This window comes from Arvicanthis niloticus, chromosome 18 (assembly GCF_011762505.2).
Source record: "Arvicanthis niloticus isolate mArvNil1 chromosome 18, mArvNil1.pat.X, whole genome shotgun sequence".
Classification (NCBI taxonomy): domain Eukaryota; kingdom Metazoa; phylum Chordata; class Mammalia; order Rodentia; family Muridae; genus Arvicanthis; species Arvicanthis niloticus.
The window spans coordinates 31,840,364-31,865,806 of NC_047675.1; the positions used below are offsets into that span (position 1 = coordinate 31,840,364).

At 43.9% G+C, this 25,443-nt stretch overlaps 1 protein-coding gene across 2 annotated transcripts in view; it reads right to left on the minus strand.

The window, feature by feature from the left end:
- The window catches only part of Gfod2 (Gfo/Idh/MocA-like oxidoreductase domain containing 2), a 42,448-nt gene extending 20,668 nt beyond the window's left edge, over positions 1-21,780 (minus strand). Inside the window, exon 1 of one of the 2 annotated variants that reach the window (XM_034522765.2) lies at positions 21,531-21,780. Coding sequence is in view for 1 of the 2 variants with exons in the window: in XM_076915789.1 (XP_076771904.1) it covers positions 21,531-21,537 (7 nt within the window). In the remaining variant the exon portion in view is untranslated. The remainder of the gene's footprint in view (positions 1-21,530) is intronic. The other variant, XM_076915789.1, reaches the window with a different exon arrangement.
- Between the last annotated feature and the right edge of the window lie 3,663 nt (positions 21,781-25,443).

A 25,443-nucleotide genomic window follows, 5' to 3' on the forward strand; every position in this document is an offset into this window, starting at 1 on the left:
GGCTTCCATGTGAGTCAGTAGAGGAATCTGAGACCGGGAGGCCAAGGTACTTACCCTCTGATCTCTCTCTTCAAAGATATGGTTCAGGTAGGATTTATGTCCTTTGACTAAGGTCATAACTCCTGTGTGACTCTATGGAAGATAACATAGAGTTATCCTCCATAACTTTATGGAGGATCCTGTCCCTTCCTTGCCCATGGCTTTTGCTGGGTTCTGGTCACACCTACCTTCCCTCCATTGTATCTGGGATGGGAGCATGACCAGGTCCTTGACAGTCTCTTGGAGTTCTACCATCCATTATAGGGCCACCTGGCTGTTTATAATGTTATGATTCCCTCATTCAACATTTCTTATTAACCTCTGAGTATAAAGGATGTTTCCTGTAAGCAGCTATTTTCTACTGATTTCCTTTTTAAAGGGGGCACATCTATCAAGTGTCTCCTAGTCTATCTTCTTTAAAGGAAGAAGTTATAAACAGTTATAAACAGAAACAGTTTGATAGAAAGAAACAGTTATAAAACCAGAAGACAAGGAAAGGCTGGGGAGCTGGCTCGGTCAGTAAAGCGCGTACCACAAAAGCCTAAGGACCAGTGGTTGGATCCCTTGTATCCCACAAAAGCCAGGGCTTCTCATAAGTGATGGCACATGCCCATAAATCAAGAACTATCCCTGGAGCTTCCTGGACAGCTAGTCTAGCTGAATCAGAAAGTTCCAGGTTCAGTGACATGCTCTTCTCTCCAAAAATAAGGTGTAGGGGTTGAGGACATGGCTCAGTGGTTAAAGCACTTGTTACATAAGCAGGAATTCAGATCTACTGAACCACTGTAAATGCCGATGGGCATGGCCATCTACCATTCTAGGCTTGGAAGGTGGAGACAGGATCTCCAGAGTAAGGGGCTAGCTAGACTAGACATATCAGTGAGCTCTGTGTTTAACTGAGAGACCTGACTCAAAGTGTAAGATGGAGAGAGATGGAGGAAGACCTCCACTATCAACCACAAGCACACACATGTACCTACACACATACATGTAGAAAAGAAACAATAAAACCAAAGGTGGAGGGGTGGTCAAGATGGTTCAGCAGGTAAAGGCTCTTATTACTAAGCCTGAAAACTTGAGTTTGATCCCTAGAGCTCACGCAACAGAAGAAGACAACCAATTCCCACCTGTTAACCTTGGCCACCACACTTGAGTCATGGCATATGCATACTTATACATATGTGCACATGTGTTGTCTTAGGATTACTACTGCTGTGACAAAATGCTATAATCAAAGCAACCTGGGAAGGAAAGGGTTTATTTCACTCACAGTTTCATATAACAGTTCATTATGGAAATGGCCATCTTACCAAAAGCAATCTACAGATTCAACACAACTCCCATCAATATCTTAACACAATTCTTTACAGACCTTGAAAGAACAATACTCAACTTCATACAACAAACAAACAAAAAACAAAACCAAAACAAAACAAAACAAAAAAAAAACCCTAGGACAGCTAAAACAATCCTGTACGATAAAAGAACTTCTGGAGGTATCACTATCCCTGATTTCAAGCTGTACTACAGAGCAATAAAAACTGTGTGGTATTGGCATAAAAAAGAGATAAGTTAATCAATGGAATTGAATCATATATCCAGAAATAAACCCACCCACCTATGACACTTGATTTTGACAAGGAAGTCAAAATTATACAATAGAAAAGAGAAAGCATCTTCAACAAATGGTGCTGGTCTAACCGGCTGTCTACATGTAGAGAATGCAAATAGATCCATATCTATCACCTTGCATAAAACTCAAATCCAAGTAGATTAAAGACCTCAGCATAAAACCAGACACACTAAACCTGATAGAAGAGGAAGTGGAAACTCTCCGTTCGGTACAGAGGAAACTCTAATGGCTAAGACGTACTTAAAGAAATGTTCAACATTCTTAGCCATCAGGGAAATGCAAATCCAAACGACTCAGATTCCACCTCACACCAGTCAGAATGGTTCAGATCAAAGTTGGAGAGACAGCTCATGCTGACGAGGATGTGGAATAAGGGGAACACTCCACCATTGCTGGTGGGGGTTCAAACTTGTACAGCCACTTTGGAAATCAATTTGGCATTTTCTCAGAAAACTGGGAATAGATCTACCTCAAGGGCCAGCTATACCACTCCTGGGCAGATACCCAAAGGATGCTCCAGCATAGCACAAGGACACTTGCTCAACTGCATTCAAAGCAGCTTTATTCATACTAGTCAGAAACTGGGAACAATCTAGATGTTCCTCAACTGAAGATAAAGAAAATGTGATACATTTACACAAAGGAGTATTACTCAGCTTTTGAAAACAATGACACCATGAAATTTGCAGGCAAATGGATGGAACCAGAAAAGATCATCCTGAGTGAAGTAACCCAGACCCAGAAAAACAAACATGGTATGTACACCTCAGTGTATATTAGCAATACAGGGTAACCATGCTAAAATCAACAGAGGCAAAGAAGCTAAGTAACAAGGAGGGTTCAAAGAGGGATGCATGAATCTCAGAGAAGGAAATAGAATAGACACTGGGTGGATGGAGGGATGGGGGTTTGGTAGGGAGTGAGTGGAGATAGGAACAGGATGGATCAGGTTGGGAGAGACTGGAGGGAGAGAATACTTGGAGAAACAACAGGAATGGGAGGGGGCATCCTGGGACAAGCTAGAAACCTAGGGCAATGGAAGCTTGAAGGAATATGAGGGTGATCCTAGCTAAGACTTCTACAGATGAGAGATACGGAACCTGAACCAACCATCTTCTGTAACCAGGTAAGACTTCCAATGGAGGGATCAGGACACCAACCCAGGCACAAAACCTTTGACCCACAATCTGTCCTGCCTACAAGATGTGCAAGGGTAAAGATGAACAGAAATGAGGGATGGGCCAACCCAACGGTCCAGCTTGAGACCCATGCCATAAGAGGAGGCCCACCCGACACTGTTAACGATACTCTGCTGTACTCGAAGTCAGGAGCCTAGCATAACTGTAATCAGAGAGGTTTCACCCAGCAACAGGCAGGAACAGATGCAGAGACCCACAGCTAAACACTAGGCAGAGTTTGGGGAATCCTGTGGAAGAGGAGGAAGAAGAATTGAAGAAGCCAAAGGGGCCAAGGACACCACAGGAAAACCTACAGAATTAACTAACCTGCAGCCATAGAGGCCCACAGAGGCTGAACTGCCAACCAAAGAGCATGCATAGGGCTGACCTAGGCCCTCTCTCTGTACATATGTAACAGCCATGTGGCCTGGACTTCATGAGGGAGTTCCTAAAGCAGGAGCAGGAGCAGTCTCTGACTCTGTTGCCTGCCTTTGGACCTTTCCCCTAACTGGGCTGCCTCAACAGAAGGCGAGTCTTACTGCCACTGGATATGCCAAGACTGGTTGATATCCATGGGAGGCCCCCCTTTTCTGAAGAGAAAGGGAGAAGGAATGGATTCGAGAGTAGGAGAGGGGAAAAGACTGAATAAGAGGAAGGAGGGAAAATTTAAAAAAAAAAAAAAAAAAAAAGCACTGAAGGCAGGACCGCTAGCAGGGAGGCCCCTGGAGGCAGGATTGAATGCAGAGGCCATGGAGGGTGCTGATACTGGCTTGTTCCTCATGCTCAGCCTGCTTTCTTATGGAACCCCAAACCACCAGCCCAGGGATGCAACCATCCAAAATGGGCTGGACCATTCCCCATCAATCACTAAGAAAATGCCCTACAGGCTTGCCCACAGCCTGTAGGTAGATCAAGCTGGCCTCCAGCTCACAGTAGGTAATTTCTTAATTGAGGTTCCCGCCTCTCAGATGACTTTAGCATGTGTCAAATTACATAAAAACTATTTTGTACATATGCACTTACACAAACAACTAGATATTTAAACTATATATTTATATATGAAACACACATGTTTAATATTTATTATATATAAATATATAAAAATTAATGTTAAATAATGTATTTAATATATATTATATGGCAATGATAGCCCATGCCTTTATTCCTTGCCTCAAAAAAAGCTTTTAAAATATATATATATATATATATATATATATATATATATATATATATATATATGACAAAGTAGAGGGACTGAAGAGGCAGTTCAACAGTTAATAACACTGGTTGCTCTTCCAGTGAACCTAGGTTCAATTCCTTGCAGCTGCATGGCAACTCACAACCATTTGCAGCTACAGTCCCAGGGTATCAAATGTGTTCAGCATGCACTGTACACACACAAGAATAGCCAGTGATCTTAACAGCTGAACTGTCTCTCTAGCCCTAGAACAGTAAAGGTTAAAAAGGGCTATAAACACTTGCTTATGTGCATGAGGCTGAGTTCAATCCTACACAAAGCAAAAGAGACAGTCCCAAAGTGTGCCCAAGACATGGGACACATGGGAATCTCATATATTTATGGCGGAGGTATAAAGCAATACTTCAGAAATTGGGAGGTTTTTTTATTTGTTTGTTGGAGACAAGGTCTCTCTACTCTGTAGATCAAGCTGGCCTCCAGCTCACAGTTTTTTCCCCCCTCATGCCGGGATTAAAGGTGTGTGCCACCACAACCAGCTTAATTGGCAATTTTAAAGAATTTATACATATCTTAGTCCACCTATACCATTTCTGTTCATAGATATACCTGAGAAATGAAAACCTATAGCCATTAAAAGATGTATACAAATGTTTATAACCAATCTAAACTGGAAACAAACCCAAATGCTTATCTATAGGAGAATGGAGAAACAAAAGGTGGTGCTGTGACATAATGAGATACAGTAAAGCAGTAAATTAACTATAAACTAAGTAACTATAAACACATACAACAATATGCACGGACTTTAACAACATGCTGACTGAAGGCCAGGCATACACACTAATCCTATTTGCAGAATTCCAGCTATCTGAAGAACAGACAGACAAACCTTACAGTGACAGCCGCTCAGTTCCAGTGATGGTAGATGAGTTAGAGTGAATTAACAAAGAGAGAACACAAGGAAACAACCTATGGGGCTATGTAGCCATCTCTATAACTTGAGAGTCTATAGTACATATATATATATATGTCAAAATTCATCAAATTGAAATTTTGAGATCTGTGTGTTTAACTATGTGGATTACTCCTTGATTTTCTTTGGTTATGTAGCTCAGACTAGATTCAAACTCACAACAGTCCTCCTGCCTCAGCCTTGTGGGTGCTGGGATTACAGGTGTGGGCTGTACAGGTACAGGGTACAGAAGGGTAAAAACTAGTACCACACAGGATTAAACAAATGACACAGTGGTGGGGTATGGCAGAGGGACTGAGAGAGTTAAAGGTCAATCTGAGCTACAGGGTGAACCTTTCTAAAAGGCTCTAAAAGAGAAGGAAGGAAAAAAAGGACACCGATGATATATGTGCAATACATTTATATATACGTAATGTCAAATGAGAAAGGCACCACCTACAACTTAGGGTTGAACATGATGAAAACTCTGATCCTGGCAGTCCAGCAAAGAAATAAGCACAGCAGTTCAATGCCATTAAAATACCAGACTCAAGACGGTACACTGGTATACACCTTTATCCCCGCACCCACCCCTCACTAAGGGCTAGAGGAAGGCCAATTTCTGTGAAATTACAGGTCAGGCTAGTCTACATAGTAAGATAGTAAGACTGTCAAAAAAAAAAAAAAAAAAAAAAAAAAAAAAAAAAAAAAGGCTAGGTTGGGGGTTGGGGAGATGGCTCAGTGGTTAAAGCTCCTGCCATAGTTCAGATCCCCAGAATTCACAAAGCTAGACTTGGTAGCACTATAACCTCAGAACTCCTATAGGGGGTCAAGAGACAGGTCTGTGTCATTTGTAATAGTGAACAAGAGACCCTGTCTCAAGCAAGGTGGAACACAAGAACAGGTTGACCTCTGACCTCCACATGTGCCATGGCACTCACATATACAAGCATGCATGCACGCATGCCCACACACGTATGGTTGGGCAGCCTAACCGACTATGTGAGTTCCAGGTCAGGGAGAGATCCAAAAATAAGGTAGAAGACACCCAAGAAATGACCCCTGTCCTACATACACTACTGGTCTGCTTTCTAGTTTAGGAGAGGGAGCCACTTTGGGGAGCACGTAGCTCACTGGTAGAACATGTGCTCCTCCCAAAAAAGCTTCCCTTTCCAAAGCAGGCCAAGCTTCCACGAAATTGCTTATCTTCAATATAAAATCAGTCTGAAATAGGTAAATCAAAATGTTCTGAACCTTGAGCTGCAATTACACACTACATAATACTACATGGTCAGTCATCATGGACAAAAACCTACCCCTGCCTGATACGTGTTCACACACAGAATATTGCTAAGTGCGGGTGTGTGTGTGTCAGTTCTCACGCTCGTCCCACTTAATCTGTCTGCAACATCTGATGGACTGTCCCACCCTCCTTGGCAGTTTTTTTTTCTCAGCTCCTAGAACACAAATGTCTCCTGATTTCACTCCCATTTCTCTGGCCACTCCTCAGATCCTTGCTAGTTTCTCCTGATAACCAATGTAACACCACAGCTCAGGCCCAGCCCATTTCTCTTTTCTGTTTATATCTGCTTGGTGATTCCACGTCTCATGACTTTAAATACCATCTATTCCCTAGTGACTCCTAAAGTTATCCACTGGATTCTTTTGCTTGAAGTCCAGACCAGTATAATCAACTACCTATCTGATACCTCCATTTGTATGTTTAATATGCATCCAAAACTTAAAACATCTAGAACAAAACACTGATGTTTCTATTCTTCCCATGGTGGCTTCATCACTTAAACTGGTAATGCAAATGTTTCGATGGCTCAAGCCAAAACTTTGGAGTTATCCTTGCTTCCTTCTCACACTTGATACCTGATCCATCAACACATCTCGGCCTTCCAATGTCATCCTGAATCCAAGTGCTTTTCACTTTCTGTCACCATCACCTAAGTCCCTTCTACATAGCTGCAACAGCCTAACTAGCTCCCAGCTTCCAATCCGTCTCCCCACATTGTGCCCCAATCTACTCACACAGCACCAACAGTGACCTGATTACAGTGTCATTCAGATCAAGTTACTTGGACAAAGGCCAAGTGGAATAAGAACAAAATTCTTCCACTGACCTACAAAGCCTTACACGAACTGTCTGCACCCTCCTGCTGCCTACTTTATCTTCTGGCCTTATCCACCAGGCACACATAATGGATCACTGCTGTACATATCTCCACATGCAGGGTTTGCTCCTGTCTCACAGCCATTACACTTGGGATGAGCTCTGCCGGACAGGAATCCACATGTCTCTTCCTTTCTTTTAGGACTCTCAAATATGGTCTCTTTTTCTACTATTCTTTAGTACTAGGGAAATTGGCCCTAAAGCCTCATATGTGACAGGCAAGTATTCTATCAGCCATTTCCTAAGAGTTTAAACACAGTCCTATAAGACAGGCCTGTGGTTATACTGTTGCTGCTGCTGTTTTACCAGCTAATGTACTAGAATTTATGCTCCCTGGGAACAAGTAATAAGGAGGCTTGAGAGGTCTATTTTTCCCAATATTTCATCACTGATGCCTAGTATATAATAAATGTTTAATATTTTCTGAAGGGCTGGAGAGATGGCTCAGTGGTTAAGAGCACTGACTGCTCTTCCAGAGGTCCTGAGTTCAATTCTCAGCAACAACATTGTGGCTCACAACCATCTGTAATAGGATCTGATGCCCACTTCTGGTGTGTCTGAAGACAGGTATAGTGTACTCATATAAATAAAATAAATAAATCTTAAAAAAAAAATCTGAAAAAAAAAAAAAAAGACTTCAGACCTTGTTCCTACATAATCAAGAAACCAAGATATACTTACTGAGCTAATAAAAACTGTATTCAGAAGGGCTGGAGAAATGGCTCACTGGTTAAAAGCTCTTGCAGAGGGCATAGTTCAACTTCCAGCATCCTCATGTAGTTAACAGCCAGCTGCCTGTAACTCCAGTTCCATGGAATCTGACAATGCCTTCTTTTGACCTCCTAGGGCATCAGGCATGCACATGGTCGACATACATACGTTCATGCAAAATATTTACACACATAAAATGAATAAATGTAGTCAGATGTGATGGCATACACCTTTAATCCTGACACTCAGGAAACAAAGGCAAGAGGATCTTTGTGAGTTCAAGAGGCTAACCAGGGTTGCTGTTTCAAAAAACATAAATCAACAACAAACAACCTAAGTAAAAAAAAAAATCTAAAAATAACGTATTTAGGGATGGGCATGGTAATTTATCCCGTAACCATAGTTCCTGAGAAGCTGAGGCACATGGATTTTGAGTACTAGGTCAACCTAGGCTACATATTGAGACCCTATCTAAAATTAAAGGCAAACAGAAGAAAAGCTATACATAATTTAGTAGGGTCTTGGGATATATCCAGGTCTAACTAATAGATCTCTAGTTACAAAATCCATTATGAGGCTGATTCTCAGTTGGGAGTACCTGAGTAGCATTCGTGAAAAGTCACCCTTGCCAACACAATCAGCTCTAGACCAGCCTGGATTCCATGAGACTCTGCCTTAAAAAGGGGAGAGAGGAAGAAAGGGGGAAGGAGGAGGGAAGAGGGGGAGGGAGAGAAAGACAGAGTTGCAAGGGACATGAACCTCTGGGAAAAAGACGAGGAAAGAGATTTCCAGTTAGGCTTGGAAGTTCAGGCCTGTATCCTAAATACTCAGTGTGACGATAAATCTTTGTCTCAAGCAAAACACGAAAGATGGCTCAGTCTGCAAAGTCTCTGCTATGTAATAATGAAGGGACTTGTGCTGAGATTCCCAACACCCATGGAAGAAGCTGGGGGGAGGGGTACCAGTAAGCTGCCCCTTTGCTAATACCAGTGCTGAGGAACCAGAGACAGAAAGGTTCTTGTGGCTTACTTGCCAGCTAGTGTAGCCAAATTTGTGAAATCCAGGTTCAGTGAGAGACCTTGTCTCAAAAAAAAAAAAAAAAAAAAAAAAGGTGGAGAGTAACTGAGGAGGACACCTGTTATCAATCTCTGGCCTCCACACACACGTGCATCCATGTGCACACACACACACACACACAGACACACACACACACACGTTTGCCCAGGACCACTTCTTCAGCGGTCGCTCCTTCTTTCCACCACAGGAACCACACCACCAGCTACCTCGTTCCTCCTTACAGTCAAAGAATACTGTATATCTAAGTTTGGAGGATCACAGTAGACAGTATGGCATCCTCGTTCAGTCACAGAAATCAATGTAAAATGAACAGTGACCCAGGAAAGTAACAATGGCCCAAACAAATACTAGTGACTCAAACTTAACCTGTTTAAAAAAAAACATGGCAACAATGAAGCCTCCCTGGCCCCTCTGCCCTCACAGTCGGTCATCACACCCCATCAACAGGACTTCCTGGTGTCACTTGAATTCACCCATTACTCTGATCTCCACAGATACCCAGTGTTTTTCCTAGTCCTAAACATTAACATAACCCCATTCCACGTTTCTTGATGACACAGCTACTCAGTGGGGCAGTACACTTCCCATCTCTCTGCCCTCCCACTTTGACTTATATATACATGCCCCCAGGCTGGCCACGAACTTAAGCAGGCTCCTTCAGCTCCTCTTTGAGACTCTGGAAGGTTCTAAGTCCTCCTGGCTAACTCCTGAGGACTGTCAGGTCTTCACTTGAACACCACCTCCTTTGAGAGCCTGTGTCCTTGGCTAAGTGATTCCTCAGTGATCCTGGGCTTTGGCGCTCACTGCCCACGTGCCAACTACCTACCGTGTGTCAGGATGGCGGACAGGGCTTCTCTCACTGCTGCATCTCCACACAGCACAGCTTTGAAGGAGTTGAGGCTACAGAACGCTCAGTAACGAACTGAACGGAATGGAGGTGAGAGTGAAGTAAGTCAGGCCCAAGCCTGTGAGGATGCTCCTAATTTCTTCTATGTCTTTCTGGTTTTAAATAAATGATTATTTTTACATCTTAAGAGTGCAAGCTGAGCCGGGCGTGGTGGCGCACGCCTTTAATCCCAGCACTTGGGAGGCAGAGACAGGCGGATTTCTGAGTTCGAGGCCAGCCTGGTCTACAGCCAGGACTACACAGAGAAACCCTGTCTCGAAAAACCAAAAAAAAAAAAAAAAGAGTGCAAGCTGGGGGCTGGAGAGATGGCTCAGCAGTTAAGAGCACTGACTGCTCTTCTAGAGGTCCTGAGTTCAATTCCCAGCAACCACATAGTGGCTCACAACCATCTGTAATCAGGATCTGATGCCCTCTTCTGGTGTGTCTGAAGACAGCAACAGTGTACTCACATGAAATAAATAAATAAATTAAAAAAAAAAAAAAAAGAGTGTAAGCTGAACTATTGAGATGGCTCAGTGGCCAACAGTGCTTGTCACCAAAGCCTGACAACCTGAGTTCAGTCCCTGGGGCCCATATGGCCAAAGAAGAGAACTGACTCTGACAAACTGTCTTCTGACCTCCACATAAAAATGTGGCATGTATGCATACACAATTTTAAAAATGTACTTAATAAAAAGAGGCCTGTATTTTTTTTAGAGTGTTAACTACCTAAGTTATAATCTCACTTAAATAATACTGTGAAATCCTTACCCTAAGGAATGCCATGATTTAATATCCAGCCCAAAAAAAAAAATTCTTCAACAAAATATAATTTTTGAGGATAATAAAAGAGTAAAAAAGAGAGCGAGAGATGAGGGCAAATGTCTAGCTCATTGTTACATGTGATGGCCTTGGGTCCCATCCTCAGTACTTACACAAACAAATGGGAGAATAAAACCACAAGATATAGAAAGGCTAGTCTTTCATATTTAAAAAAACTAGGAACCTGTTGGGTACCATCTGACTTAGCAACAGTCGTGTGTCAAAATTTAATTCGGAATGTACTTCTGACTGTCCCCCAGCCTTTCTTATAACCCAGTTGATATCCAGAATTGAGACAGCCAGTATGACAGGCCAAAAATACTTAAACTGTACGGCTGAACTTCCAAAACAAAGACAACTACACCTCATTATCAGTGCTTGGGCCAGGGAGAAACACAGCTTCTAATCTCTGAGTGAGTTCAAAGCCAAGGGACTGACTAGAGTGTGGTCACAAGTCCCTGACAGACAACTGGTACTTAGTCTGAAATGCTAACCTGAATGCCTTCTGAGAGATGGCAGAATGCTTTTTCACCAGCAATTATGTTCTGACTGACAACCAAGAGATGAAGCCAGGCATGGCGATGTAAAACTATAATACCAGCCCTTGGGAGGCTGAGGCAAGAGTTTTAGGCCAGCCTTTGCCACACAGCAAAACTAAACTCTCAAAAAATGTTTGGGTGCACACCTTTAATCCCAGCATTTGGGAGTCAAAGGCAGGCAGATGTTTTTGAGTTTGACACTAGCCAGGGCAACATAGAGACCTGCCTCAAAAACAAAACAACAAAAACAGAAGCTGGGCCAGGCGGTGGTGGCGCACACCTTTAATCCCAGCACTTGGGAGGCAGAGGCAGGCAGATTTCTGAGTTCCGAGGCCAGCCTGGTCTACAGAGTGAGTTCCAGGACAGCCAGGGCTACACAGAGAAACCCTGTCTTGAAAAACAAAAAACAAACAAACAAAAAAAACCCAACCAAACAACAACAGAAGCTGGTGAGATGGCTCAGGGCTTGTGCCATTTGCTGCCAAGAAAGACAATCTGAGTTCAGTCTCTGGGACTCACATGGTAGAAAGAAAAGACACTAAATATAAGTTGTCCTCTCACCACTACAACAATGTACATAGACAGACAGACAGGCAGACAGACAGACAGACTCTCTGTCTCTGTCTGTCTGTCTGTCTCTGTCTCTGTCTCTGTCTCTCTCTCTCACACACACACACACACACACACACACCCCAGAAAAGCAAAGGGGAAGGGAGGGATTAGGAAAGAGGGGGAGAGGAAAAGAATGGACAAGGAAGGAAGGGAGAGGAGGAAGCAGGCACTGAGTCTTACAAATCTGTTCCTACAAATATTGTTCATCTGACCAGTGCCTTCACTGACTCCGTGCATGGTCACATATTTTCATCTTCTCACTGAGAGCAAACCCAAAAGCTGGACAAAGAGATGTTATCCCTTAGCTCCACTAGCTGACAGGGCAGCCAGCATGGGATCAGAGCAGAGGCACCAGCTCTCCACTCCAGTCATCTGCACACAGGACCAAGGACTAGTCTGATGACCTGTCTGTGAAGCACAACACCCCTATACACAAAAGGTCAGCTACCTGGGTCATGAAGGGTAAGTAAGGGCTAACAGCCAGATACATCTGGTTTGCTATTAGGTTACAGAGCTTCAGCTGGTAATAAGAAAAGCATTCCTCTGCCCAGCTCTATCAAGATCATCATTGAATTTTGTTTCTTTCATGTTACATTTATTTATTTAGTCTGCACATTTGTAAAGGGCAGAGGACAACTGGCAGGAGTTAGTTCTACTATATAGATACTAGAACTTAAACTCAGACTGTCGGAGTCTTCTAACTGGCTCTTTAAAATATCTCCATAATAAGCTGGGCATGGTAGCACATGACTGTAATCCCATCACTCAGGAGACAAAGGCAGGAGAAATGCCAGGAGCATGAGGCCAGGTGGGACTACATACCAACCATCTATCAGACCAGCCTGGACAAAAGTAAGATCCTGTCTTAAAGCAAACACGCACACACCCCACAGACACACACATTACCTATCTGTACTACCCACGCACACACCACACACACCACAGACACATACCACAATACCACACACACACACACACACACACACACACACACAACACACACACATCCTACAACATGGTCCACACCTATAATTCCAGTTGTCAGGACATGGAGCAAAAGTTCATCAAACGCTGGCTACATAGGAAGTATGAAACAAAACACAACAAAAATCAGAGAGAGAGAGAGAGAGAGAGAGAGAGAGAGAGAGAGAGAGAGAACCAACATTTCTCTGCTATTGCTTCAATAGTAGGTACCAGACTGACACCAACCAACCCAGGAACACTCTCGGCCTTTTCTCGCCAAGCAATTTAATTTAATCCCTCAATTTTATCATGACTTCAATGAAATCCCTAATTTCCAACCTCCTGCCAGACCAAGCAGCTTCAGCTCCACCTCAAGCTCCACTCTTCTAAGGGTCTGCTGGAAATTCCCCCTGGCTGAGAACCAGCTTTCTCCAACCGGAATTCCTCCTTCCCTCAAGCCTGAAGCTCCTCCTGTGCCCCACCCCACCCCCACCAACAGGCCGCCTGTCGCCAAAGTTTTTTCCTCATTCATTTCCTACCATTTGTAATCACAAGGAGTTGGGCACTGTGCCAGGACCTGGGCACACAGGAGTGATTCAGACAGGCCATATCCCTGCAGCTCAGTGTCCATTTCTTGCTTGTCCCTAGCTGAACAGACTGGTGTGGGACCTGGGAATCCGGCTGTGGCAAGCCATGCGGTAACACACATGGTTTGTCCTTAAGGCAAGGAGGGAAAACCTTCCAACAACACACTGGTCTCAGCAACCCTAAATTGTTACACAGTTTGGTTTTACTTGTGGTATCAAGAACAGGTGAGTTTTTACTTTAAGAGGCTTTCCAAAGAACATACTGATTGACTTAGGCTCCCTCATTGATTGCTTTTGGTTTTGAGACAAAATCTCAATATGGCTTGGCCTTATTGGCTAGGCCTTGGCTGGCCTAGAGCTCACCATGTAGATGAGGGTGGCCTTGAACTCCTGCCTCAGAGATCCTCCTGCCTCAGCCTCCCAACTGCTGAAATTACAGGCATGAGCCACCATGGCCCCTTGTGATGCCCCTGTGTGCAGAAATCTGCTCATCAGGGCCAGCAGAGTGGCTCAGTGGGTAGCGACATTCAACCCCTAGACTTACAGCTCTAAGCTGAATTCCCCAGAACCAACACGGTAGGAGAAAAGTGTCCAGTTCGAAAGGCTATCTGTGGTGCCCACTGGCACACCAAAGGGCATTCTGGCCTCGAGGCCTACATTCTTCTCATCCACACCCACCCCTAACCTTCAGCTCCTGGGCTTCCCCTGCCTGGCTTCTCATTCTCTCGGATCCCTACTATCCAGCTATGCTTCCTCTCTGTCTTCCTCTCCTGACCTCCTCTCTCCTGCTCTCCTTTCCATGAGCTCTCTTATTTCTCCTCTTACACTCCCCTGCCTGCCTCTTCTCTCTTGGTCAAGTCCAGTCAGCTGGCCTTGTTGAAGTTACTACTTTCCCTCCCTGATCTGGACTCTTCCAGATGCCTCTGGCTATGCTCTCCCTCATTTCTTCCCCTCAACCATACCTTGGAGTGGTCCTCGGCTTATACATCTGGTGCTGAAACCCTTAGTTTACACAAAAAGCAAATTCCGACACATTGTCCTCTGACCTCCACACTTGCAATGTGGCAAGCATATGCCCAGAGACAAGTATCTGCACACACCAATGAGGTAAATAACCAAGAAAAACCTACTTACTAGCTGGACCATAACTATGCTTAACCCTACCCTCCTCTAGCTGTTAACTGTGGGATGGAGACAAAGGTCGTCTCCGTCTCTCTCTCCATCTCTGTCTCTCCGTCTCTGTCTCTCCGTCTCTCTCTGTCTCTGTCTCTGTCTGTCTCTGTCTCTGTCTCTCTCTGTGTCTCTCTCTCTCTCTCTCTCTCTCTCTCTCTGTCTCTCTCTCTCTGTCTCTCTCTCTCTCTCTCTCTCCCACACCACCCTTTTCTCTTTTCTTGCTGGGTAATGAAGGGGCTGGATGTAAAATACAGGTTATATACAGGATGTGTCTAACTGAAAATACTCATTCATTTAAGTCTTTAGAATTTTCTGTTCCTGTTTAAAAGATGTCCTGTCCTCTACTGAGACTATACATTCCTTCCTTCAGGACAAAAATTGTCTTCTCAGTACCAAGCAGATTCTAAGTCCCTGAAAATGACAGTCAACATTCCTTTATAGCCTGGTACTTACTTAACTATTCTCTGGGTAGCAGTCAATACACGAGGGACATTAAGTATTGAGGGAAAGATAAACAGCATGTGTGCCGATTTGTTTTATGTGAGTCTTAACTGAGGAAACCCTCAAGATCAGGTTGTGCTGCTCTTGTTCTCTTCTCTCCCCCGCCTGCTCCCCCGTCTCCCTCTCCCTCTCTCTGCCTTACTCTGTCACTACTATTCCTTCAGCTCCCCTCCCCATGCCCTAAATAAACTCTATTCTATACTAAAAAACAAACAAACAAACAAACAAAAAACAAAAGATGAGGCTGTAGGCAGGCCTGTAGGGCCTGATGTGGGAGAAACCAGTCCATGGTGGTGGTCCTGGGTTCTATAAAAAGGCAGACTGAGCAAGCCAGTTAGCAGTAACCCTCCATGGCCTCGGCATCAGCCTCTCCTCCAGGATCCTGTCCTGTTTTGAGTTCCTCTCCTGACTGCCTTCCATTATGAACCGTGATGTGGAAACGGAAGCCAAATAAACCCTTTCCTCCCCAAGTTGTTTTTGGTTACAGTGTTTCATCACCGCAATAGCGACCCTAGCTAAGGAAGCAGGATCAAGATCAAGCGCAGCAAGATGGCTCAGTGGGTAAACCAGAGCTTGCTATACACGCCTGACTACCTGAGTTCAATTCATAGAGCCCACATAAAGGTAGATGGAGAGAACCGACTCCAAAGAGCTGTCTTCCACGCGCGCGCACACACACACACACACACACACACACACACACACACACGCATGCACGCACGCACAGCCTCTAAATGTTTAAATACAACAAATTATTGTGAAAATAACATCATATAAGGAGATAATAAATTATTTACTCCACTGCCCCCATACACAAGCTGGGTCTCCTGAACATTCCGCACAGGAATATAAATGCAAAAGGCCAAAAAGAAACAGGAAGTACATTTAACCCCTTCTCTCTGGCAATCACAGGACGATACCTAGCAGGTCAGCTGTACCAACACACTGGCTCCTAGAGCCACACCCAAATTGGCTCCCCTCAGAGATAGCCACTTCCTAGCAGGTGCCACCATGAGACTGCAGAAACCACTAAGAACCAGTGAGGTGGTGGAATGGTGTACTTCAGAGATAAAGCACTTGCCTGGTGTGTACAATGTTCAGTATTCCTAAAAACAAAACAACGAAACCCCAAACATAAGATCTGAGCTGGGTGGTAGTGGCACACAGCTTTAATCTGAGCTTGGGAGGCAGAAGCAGGCAGATCTCTGTGAGTTCGAGGCCAGACTGGTCTACAAAGTGAGTTTCAGAACAGCCCAGGGTGTTATTAAAAACAAACAAACAAAAAAAAAAACTTTTAAAAATATTATGAGGGAAGTCTCTGATTTTTTTTTTCCCTCTCTCAATTCCCTTAACTTTCATAAGTTCAATAGTTTTGTTTTGTTTTCATTGGTACTGGGGATTGAACCCAGGACATATGCATTCTAGTCAGGGGCTCTGTCTCTGAACTACTATATTGTAGACCTTTTCCACTCCTCTCCCTTCCCTTCCCTTCCCTTCCCTTCTCCCTCTTGATCCTACTCGCTCTGAGATCCACTCCTCTCTCTTCCCTTCCCTTCCCTTCTCCCTCTTGATCCCACTCGCTCTGAGACAGAGGTTTTTATTTATTATATGTAAGTACACTGTAACTGTCTTCAGACACCAGATCTCATTAAGGATGGTTGTGAGCCACCATGTGGTTGCTGGGATTTGAACTCATGACCTCCGGAAGAGCAGTCAATGCTTTTTTTGTTGTTTTGTTTTTTGAGACAGGGTTTCTCTGTGTAGTCCTGGCTGTCCTGGGACTCACTCTGTAGACCAGGCTGGCCTCAAACTCAGAAATCCGCCTGCCTCTGCCTCCCAAGTGCTGGGATCAAAGGCATGCGCCACCACCGCCCGGCTCAGTCAGTGCTTTTAACCGCTAAACCATCTCAGCAGCCACTCCACTTTTATGTTTGCTACAGGGTCTTGCCAAAGTCCAGGCTGGCTCTGAACTGACTCTGTAGCCTCCACGGCCTTGACTTTGTAATTCTCTTGCCTCAGCCTTCCACTCGGGATTACAACCTCACATATACCTGCTCTGTTCTTTTATTCACATTAAAAAAAAAAAAAAAAAAAAAAAAAAAAAAAAACATAAGAAATCAAGGGGGCTGGGAATATACTTTAGTGGTAGTGTACTTGCCCTGAAGGCATGAGGCTCTAGGCACAGTGCCCAGCACAGGAAAATAAGTGAAATAAAATAAGACATGACATATAAATCTTTAAAAGTTACAATTTTTCATTTTCAAATATAAACTGCTTTGCTTTCATGCAGGGTTTACACATGTGCAGAGCGCTCTACTACTGAGCCACATGCCCGGCTCCTAGGCCGACTTTCAAGTCAATCACTAAAACACTGACTTTTGTGTAAGACAAGTGACGTCCTTTTATTATACTACATACAGATTTTCAAACTGAAATCTCTGATCTCATTTTCTCCTAAATGCTTTCTCGATCCATCTGTGGCTTTACCTAAGAATCATCCCATTATGAATTTGTACAAGTGAATTTCCAAGCACTAGAAAGCCAAAAGGCCATTTCCCATGTCCAATTAGTGGTACCTGATCCCCTGTTTTCTTCTTTCTCTTTCTTTCCTCCCTCCCTCTCCTTCCCTCCTCCCCTCTTTCTTTTCCCACCATGTAGCTCTGGCTATCCTAGAACTCAGGAAGATCCATCTGCCTTTGCTTCCCAAGCACTGGGGTTAAAGTCCTGAGATTAAAAACCAGGCCTGGCTGACTCCTATTTTATAAATAACTCACCCCTGTATCTCAGATTCATTCTATCTATTGAATGCCTTTTTTATTTCTCATGTAGAAAAACCAGAAAGTCAGTTCAGTGAAAGTACATCTGTTAGAATTACTGGTTTATCTGGTAAGAGTTCCTTACAGTTGACCTGTCAAACACTAGTGATTACTTTATTGCAGGTCAGGCCTGATAGCTGCCCTCACTTACCCTGAAAATAGAATGGGTGCTAAGCAATTATTTGTCAAAGGTTTCACTGTCATAGTAACTTAGAAACACCTGGAAAGTCTCCCATAAGTCCACACTGCTCTGAAAAAGTGTCTAGTTGTAGAACTCAGGCAAAAAAAAAAAAAAAAAAAAGTACACAAACCCCTGAAGCACAGTGCAACCACACCTAAGCAGTGCACAGCCCAATAACGTCTTGGTAGAATACTTATTGCTATGGCAAACGACCTGGGTTCAGTTCCCAGCACCTACGTAGCAACTCACAGCCATCTATGACCAAGTACTAGGAGATCTGACACCCTCTTCTGGCCTCCACAGGCACCAGGCACACATAAGGTGCAAAAATAAATACATGTAGGCAAACACACACACACACACACAAACACACAATTTTTTTAAAGATTTATTTTATGTATATGAGTACAATTATAGCTATCTTCAGACAGACCAGAAGAAGGTGTCAGATCCCATGACAGATGGTTGTGAGCCACCATGTGGTTGCTGGGAGTTGAACTCAGGACCTCCGGAGAGCAGTCAGTGCTCTTAACCACTGAGCCATCTCTCCAGCCCACACACACAATTTTTAAAAATGTTATTTTGCAAAGTTTCTAACTGTTGAGTCATCTCTTTAGCTCCAAAAGTTTTAAATTTTATATGCATGGGTGTTTTGCCTACTTGAACATCTGTGCACTACATGTGTGCACCAACAGAGGTCACAAGAGGACGATGGATTCCCTAAAACTGTATTACAAATGGTTATGAGCTGCCATGTGGGTGCTGGGAGTCAGACCTGGGTCCTCCGGAAGAGCAGCCAGTCCTCTTAACCACTGAGCCATTTCTCTACCCTTCCAAAATAAATCTTTAACAACTCATACTTGGCGCTGGAGCTATGGCTCAGCAGTTGAGAGCATTTGTTATTCCCTGAACTATCCATAAATCCAATTCCAGGGGTTCTGAAACACTCTTTGGTCTCCAATGGCACCAGGCATGCTCCTGCATGCAAAATTTAAAATAAAATAGAATAAAATAAAATCTTACTTAGGTATGAGGCAGGAGGATAGCTGAAAAATTCCAGGCTGGCTTGGACCACAGAGTAAGATCCTGGCTCAAAAAATCATGTGTATATGTTTTCACTTACACAGGTTCTCAACCATGTATGTAATATTGTCTGTCCCAGAACTTTGAACTGTCTGCTTCTTACTCCTACATGCTGTGATTACATGGGTATGCTACCATGCCTGGATGGCTTATGTTTCTTTGAGACAAACCTCACTCTCACTCTGAGATGTAGACTACTACAGAAATTGTATATCTGCATTTTCTAGGTTTCGTTGACGTTGCTTGCTCTTTTTTTTTTTTTTTTTTTTTTTTTGGTTTTTCTTTTTTTTTTTTTTTTGTTTGCTTGTTTGTTTTTTGTTTTTTGAGACAGGGTTTCTCTGTGTAGTCCTGGCTGTCCTGGAACTCACTCTGTAGACCAGGCTGGCCTGGAACTCAGAAATCCGCCTGCCTCTGCCTCCCAAGTGCTGGGATTAAAGGCATGCACCACCACTGCCCGGCTGGCTCATCAAGTGTTCTTAACCACTGCGCCATCTCTCTACACTGTCCCCTTCTTTGTGGTTTTGAAACATGGTCTTACAATGCAGCCCAGACTGGCCCAGAACTTGCCATCTTCCTGCCTATACCTCCTGGGTGGAGGATTACACACACACACACACACACACACACACACACACACACACACACACCAAGAAAGTGGCTGTTCAGGTAAAAGTACCTCCTGCCAAGCCTGACACCCCCAGGATCTACATGGTAGGTCTAGATGTCCCTGGCCTCCATATTCATACACACAAAATAAATTAATAAGATATAAAAACTATTTTTAATGGAACATTCCAGACGCAGATCAATTAATATAGTGCATGCCTAGCACACACAAGGCCCTGGGCTCAATTCCCAGTGCCTTATAAAACCAGGCATGGAGGGTCAGAAGTTCAGGGTCATCTTTAGCTAAACAGTGAGTTTGAGGCCAAATCTCAATAAATAAACTGAATAATTAAAGGATTAGACCCAGACCAATAATTTCATGGGAAAAGTGAGAGAAGCACACAGTAAGAGTACATTCCTTACAATAGAATTTTCATTTATAAAATACAGACTCTACCAAAAGAACTGCCTACAAAAATCTCCACTTCTTGGCTCCAAAACATGTTTTAAATTCATATCGCTAGCCTGGCGGTGGTGGCGCACACCTTTAATCCCAGCACTTGGGAGGCAGAGGCAGGCGGATTTCTGAGTTCGAGGCCAGCCTGGTCTACAGAGTGAGTTCCAGGACAGCCAGGGCTACACAGAGAAACCCTGTCTCGAAAAAACAAAAAACAAACAAGCAAATTCATAGCGCTAAAGCATTCATTTTCTCGATTTCTGTGAAATTGGTGTCCTGCAGCTCTTGTGTTCTCTGGTGTAGTTTTTCAGAAGGAAGCGAGTTTCCTTATCACACATGAATCTAGCTTCCCCTACTCAAAAAATCATCATCTTACCACTCCATATCATAATAACGTTGTGCCTTCTTCTTCTAGTTTAAGGGCTGTTTCTTTCAACCGAATGGGCTTCCATTAAGAAGTCTTTGTGCCCACATAAAGTTAGTGCTGCGGCTAGGTTTTCATTTCTTCCTCGTGTACTCTGTCCTAACCATGATACTGGGAACAAGGAACCTTCCTGGCTGTCTACCCAGTGCAATTTTATACCTTTACATTTCTGTCCTGTTCTTTAGCTCCTGGGCAGTCTGAAGGTTAACTATTCACATGCCCATTCACCAATGCCCATCTCTGCAGGCATGTCTTTCCTCACCCGGGGTGTAATAAAGCCTTGACAGGAACACCTCATCTTTTGTTTCTACAAGTCCATCCGTTTTTTGTTTTTCCTGAGCTACCAAAGTAGGCCACGGCCAACCAGGACTCGGCATTCGGGGCTGACAGGGTAAACCAAACGCTTCTAGGATGTTCCTTTTTCAAGCTTTTACCTGAGCACCAGTTTCTTATATATATTTGCCGCCTTAAGTGCAATCGCATTTTCCAAGAGCATGAACCAGCTAGTAAGACGACGAGTCCTTTGTCTTGAAGTTTCCACACCTCAGAAATCCTCATCCACAAAGCGCCCATCCTAACACAGGTATGGGGTGGTCTGCTCCGCAAAGGGCGGGGTAGCCTAGGGTTTCATGTCTATATGGGGATGGGTTAGGATTAAGATCCTACAAGGATCCAAAATTCTGCGTCCAAGTGTGCAGGTCCTGTCTCTGAGGTGGAGAAAACGAACCTCGGGGCGACCTCGTACTCAATGCAGTGCACGCACCAGCATTTAGCACAGGGCCCCTCCAGCCAGGGCCCCGCGTATACTCACTTCCAACCTCAGGAGCCGGGCGGCGGCAGAGGCTGGGCCAGCGCCCGCTCCCGGCCGCGCCATGCCCTCCTTCACCCTCACCCGCCGCCCGCTGCCTCTCACCTGGCATGCTGGCATCGCCCGCCCAGAGCTGCACGCGAGACCATGGATCCAGACGAGTTTCCGAGGCGGTGGGTCCGCCCTGAGGGAGGCTAGTGCTGATGCGCGCGCGCCGGAATCCAGAGCACCGATACCGGGAACACGCCGCCTGGTTTCTAAGGAACAGGGGTCTCTGGTACGGAGGGGCGGGGCGGCAGGAGGACAGCGCATGCTCTGTGACGGGGGGCGGAACCGCGGGAGGCGGGCCCGAGATGGAGAGCTGCGCATGCTCGCGCCTTGGGGGTGGTGCTTGGGAAACGTGTGAGGAACCTGTTGCTGTCAGGATTTCAGTGATGCGTGTATTGATGCTAGGTGCTTCCAGCTTTCGGACGCCCTCGGATTTGCCAACCGGCGTCAAGAATGTAGATGCTTTAGAAGTTTTTCTTGGAGTGAAAGAAGGTCTCGACAACGACCTATGTTTGTAGAAGCACAGGTATCTCCAGCTGGGCGGATTTCTTAACTCGGAAAGATTGGCTTTCCTGTTTGCTCAGGTGTCTGGTCTCTCTCTGGTTTTTTAGTTGTTCTCTGATGCCGTTACTCTTTTAGACTGTGATCTCATGTTGCCTTGACCTCCTTATGGAGCCTGTGTTCTCCCAAGGAAATAAATTTTGTAATGAGGTTAGCCTTGGTTTTACAGTGAAGCCAGTTGACTTTAGTGTGAAATTGGCTCTGTAGAATGTGACTGGGGTTTTTTTTTTTCCTGTGTGGTTACTTCTTAGTTGCAAAAAGGGAGGCTCCTGGTCCTCATCCCACAGCAAACTGGAGTGATAGAATATGCCTGCTGACCTGAAGCGGGTACTGCGACCCTTTATCAGTTGTAGGACTTGCCACCATGACTACTTTGTCTCTACCCCTGGCAACTTCAGAGTGAAACAAAATCTTCTTCAAATGGGCCTTTGTCTCCTGTCCATTGGAGACAAAGGGTCAAAGTTTAAAAAGTGAATGTACTTTTTATTTCTTTTTTTAAAATTGGATATTTTATTTACATTTCAGATGCCATTCCCTTTCCCCATTTCCCCTCCATAGAAAACCCCTATCCCATACCCCCTTCTCCTTTTTGCTTTTATACAATTTTTTTAATGTCAACCAAAGGCTTTATAAGTTTGGTAATGCTCGCCGGGTGGTGGTGGCGCACACCTTTAATCCCAGCACTTGGGAGGCAGAGGCAGGCGGATTTCTGAGTTCGAGGCCAGCCTGGTCTACAGAGTGAGTTCCAGGACAGCCAGGGCTACACAGAGAAACCCTGTCTTGAAAAACCAAAAATAAATAAATAAATAAGTTTGGTGGTGCTCAATATTAATCAGAAGTGTAACCTAATACCCAATCTAGATGTATCAACTATCTTTGACTGGCGGAGACATGTGAATATCCGCCTCCATGTCCGGCTCCCCTCTCTCTTTCTCTCTCATCACCTAGCTCCTCACCCTTCTCCTCCTCTCCTTACTCCTCCTCTCTGTACTACTCCTACCTTAGCTCCTCCTACATATCACCCTTCCTGTTAAAATAAAACTTTTCTCAAAATACAGTTAGAGCATAACTATACCAATTTATGTCAGTAAGGTGCAAGATAGACCTAATACCCAGTCCATCATTTTGTTGACGAAGCAGAACCTCTGTCATCTCTTCTAAATAAAAGACTTAGTTCTGAGCCTGGCTTTTTTTTTTTTTTTTCCCCCCTTGGCTTTAGAATGAATGTCAGCTGAAAACCTTCCTCTCAAATGTTTTCTCTCAAAGTAAATAGCAAGGATTGGCTATGAGACTATAAGTTTTCAACCCCATCAGAAATCCAGAATGACTGAGATAACTGAGATTATGGGACGCGCAAAGCATAGCTTCTAAAACATAGCCAATTTATAGAGACTGCTGGACACCTGGACAGTCCCTATACTACAGAATGTTGGAGCATCCGATTTTCAGCCTTCTGGCCCAGGATCATCTGACAGACCTAGTGATGCAGAATTATTAAGGGCTGATAACTCTGTCTTGACAGATATAATCAGTCGACTATTCTGCAAGTGTGTCCTTTTCTGGACAGTATTTTGTCTGTAAATGGAAAGAGGCAATTCTTACCTAGTGGCTGTCTCACCACCACTGGAATAACTCCAAAGATGCTCAATTTCTTCTTGGAATCCAAGACAGGAAGCTGTCAGGAGCAGACAGGTCTCTAATCAAAATGAACATTAATACAGAAATGTTTGTAACATCAATTCTGTGGATTTTTTGTTTTGTTTTTTCGAGACAGGGTTTCTCTGTATAGCCCTGGCTGTCCTGGAACTCACTCTGTAGACCAGGCCTCGAACTCAGAAATCCGCCTGCCTCTGCCTCCCAAGTGCTGGAATCAAAGGCGTGCGCCACCACTGCCCGGCTGTGGATTTCTGATGTTTTGAAAATCAACTATTTATGTAAGGCAATCTGGGCTGTTGTCTGTTAACTCCTCTCAGCTATTTCTAAAGAAAATATAGAAAACTCCCTAACAATAAACTCGGTGTATCTACTCATCAGGCAAGCTGAGCACACCTGCTCGAACCTCTGATGTCTTGGAATTCTAGCCGGATGCAGTGAAGACACAGTGTTAGTGGCTTATCAATTTATTCTTCCCCCAACCCCTCTTCTAATATCTCAACACCCATAATCAGCTTGAAGAAGTTAATGAAGAGTCAGTGCCCCTATTCCCTGGGCTTGGGGACTAAGGTGGTTAATATTGGGCTGTCTTTCTAGGGAAAAGTAGTGGTTTTGGTGGAACAGGGAGGATTAGCTAGGATTTATTGCATAGCCATAACTTACTGGTAGAAATATGTATAATTGTTATTAAGATGAAGTTATAATTTCTTAAATGATACAAATTTTACTTTGATTTCAAATTTAAGGTTTTTATTGGTACAAGCTTCTTATAAATATAAAAGTGAGATGAATATTGTTACTATCATAGGCATTGCACCTGTATAACACATTTAGGAATACAAGGCTTAGACCTAGTCCTTCTTTAACTTTTTTAACTTATTTGAGATGGTTAGACTGTGAGTTAAGGGCCTATAGCAAATTCATGGCTTTGAGCACTTTTTATTTCTTGATCATGGTAATTCTTAGATTAAGGCTTTTCAGCACGGATACTATTGTTATTTGAAGCATAGTAGTTTTTTGGTTGGGCAGAGCTGTTTGCTATAGGATGCTTAACAGTATTCTTGGCCTCTACCCAGTAGATGCCATTTGTACACAATCCCAGTTATGACCACCAGAATTTACTTATGTGCTAATCTGATTTCCCATTTCTTACTCATTAACTCTTCCTAAGAATTGTAGGTGCTTGACAGGCAGTGGTGACACACACTCTTAGTCCTAGCATTCAGGAGGCAGAGGCAGGCAGATTTTTTGAGTTCGAGGTCAGCCTGATCTAGAGAGCAAGTTCCAGGATAGCCAGGGCTGCATAGAGAAATCCCATCTCAAAATAAATAAATAAATAAATAAATAGGAATAATTGTAGGTGCTGAGGGTGAAGCTTAGAGGCAGAGCACTTGCCTAGTGTATGTTAGTATATGAGGGCCTGGGCTTAGGCTACAGCACTGCCAAACAAAACCAAAAACATCTGTAAGATGCTATGGAATGAACCATTCTCTAGTAATGCTGATATGGGAGAATGTAGTCTTAAGGCCCATAGTTTAATTCAGGACTTTTATTAGAGTTTTTAAATAAATAGCTGGTGATTGATGTTCATTATCAACATCCAAGAGTTTTCCTGATCTATAGACCACAAAAAACAAAACAAAACAAAACAAAACAAAAAAACCTTTTCCAAGAACATATCTCCTTGAGAGATGATTCTGGTTCCTTCAGTAAACCTAACTCCAGTAACTTAGCCACCATCTGCTTCTTTTTGTAA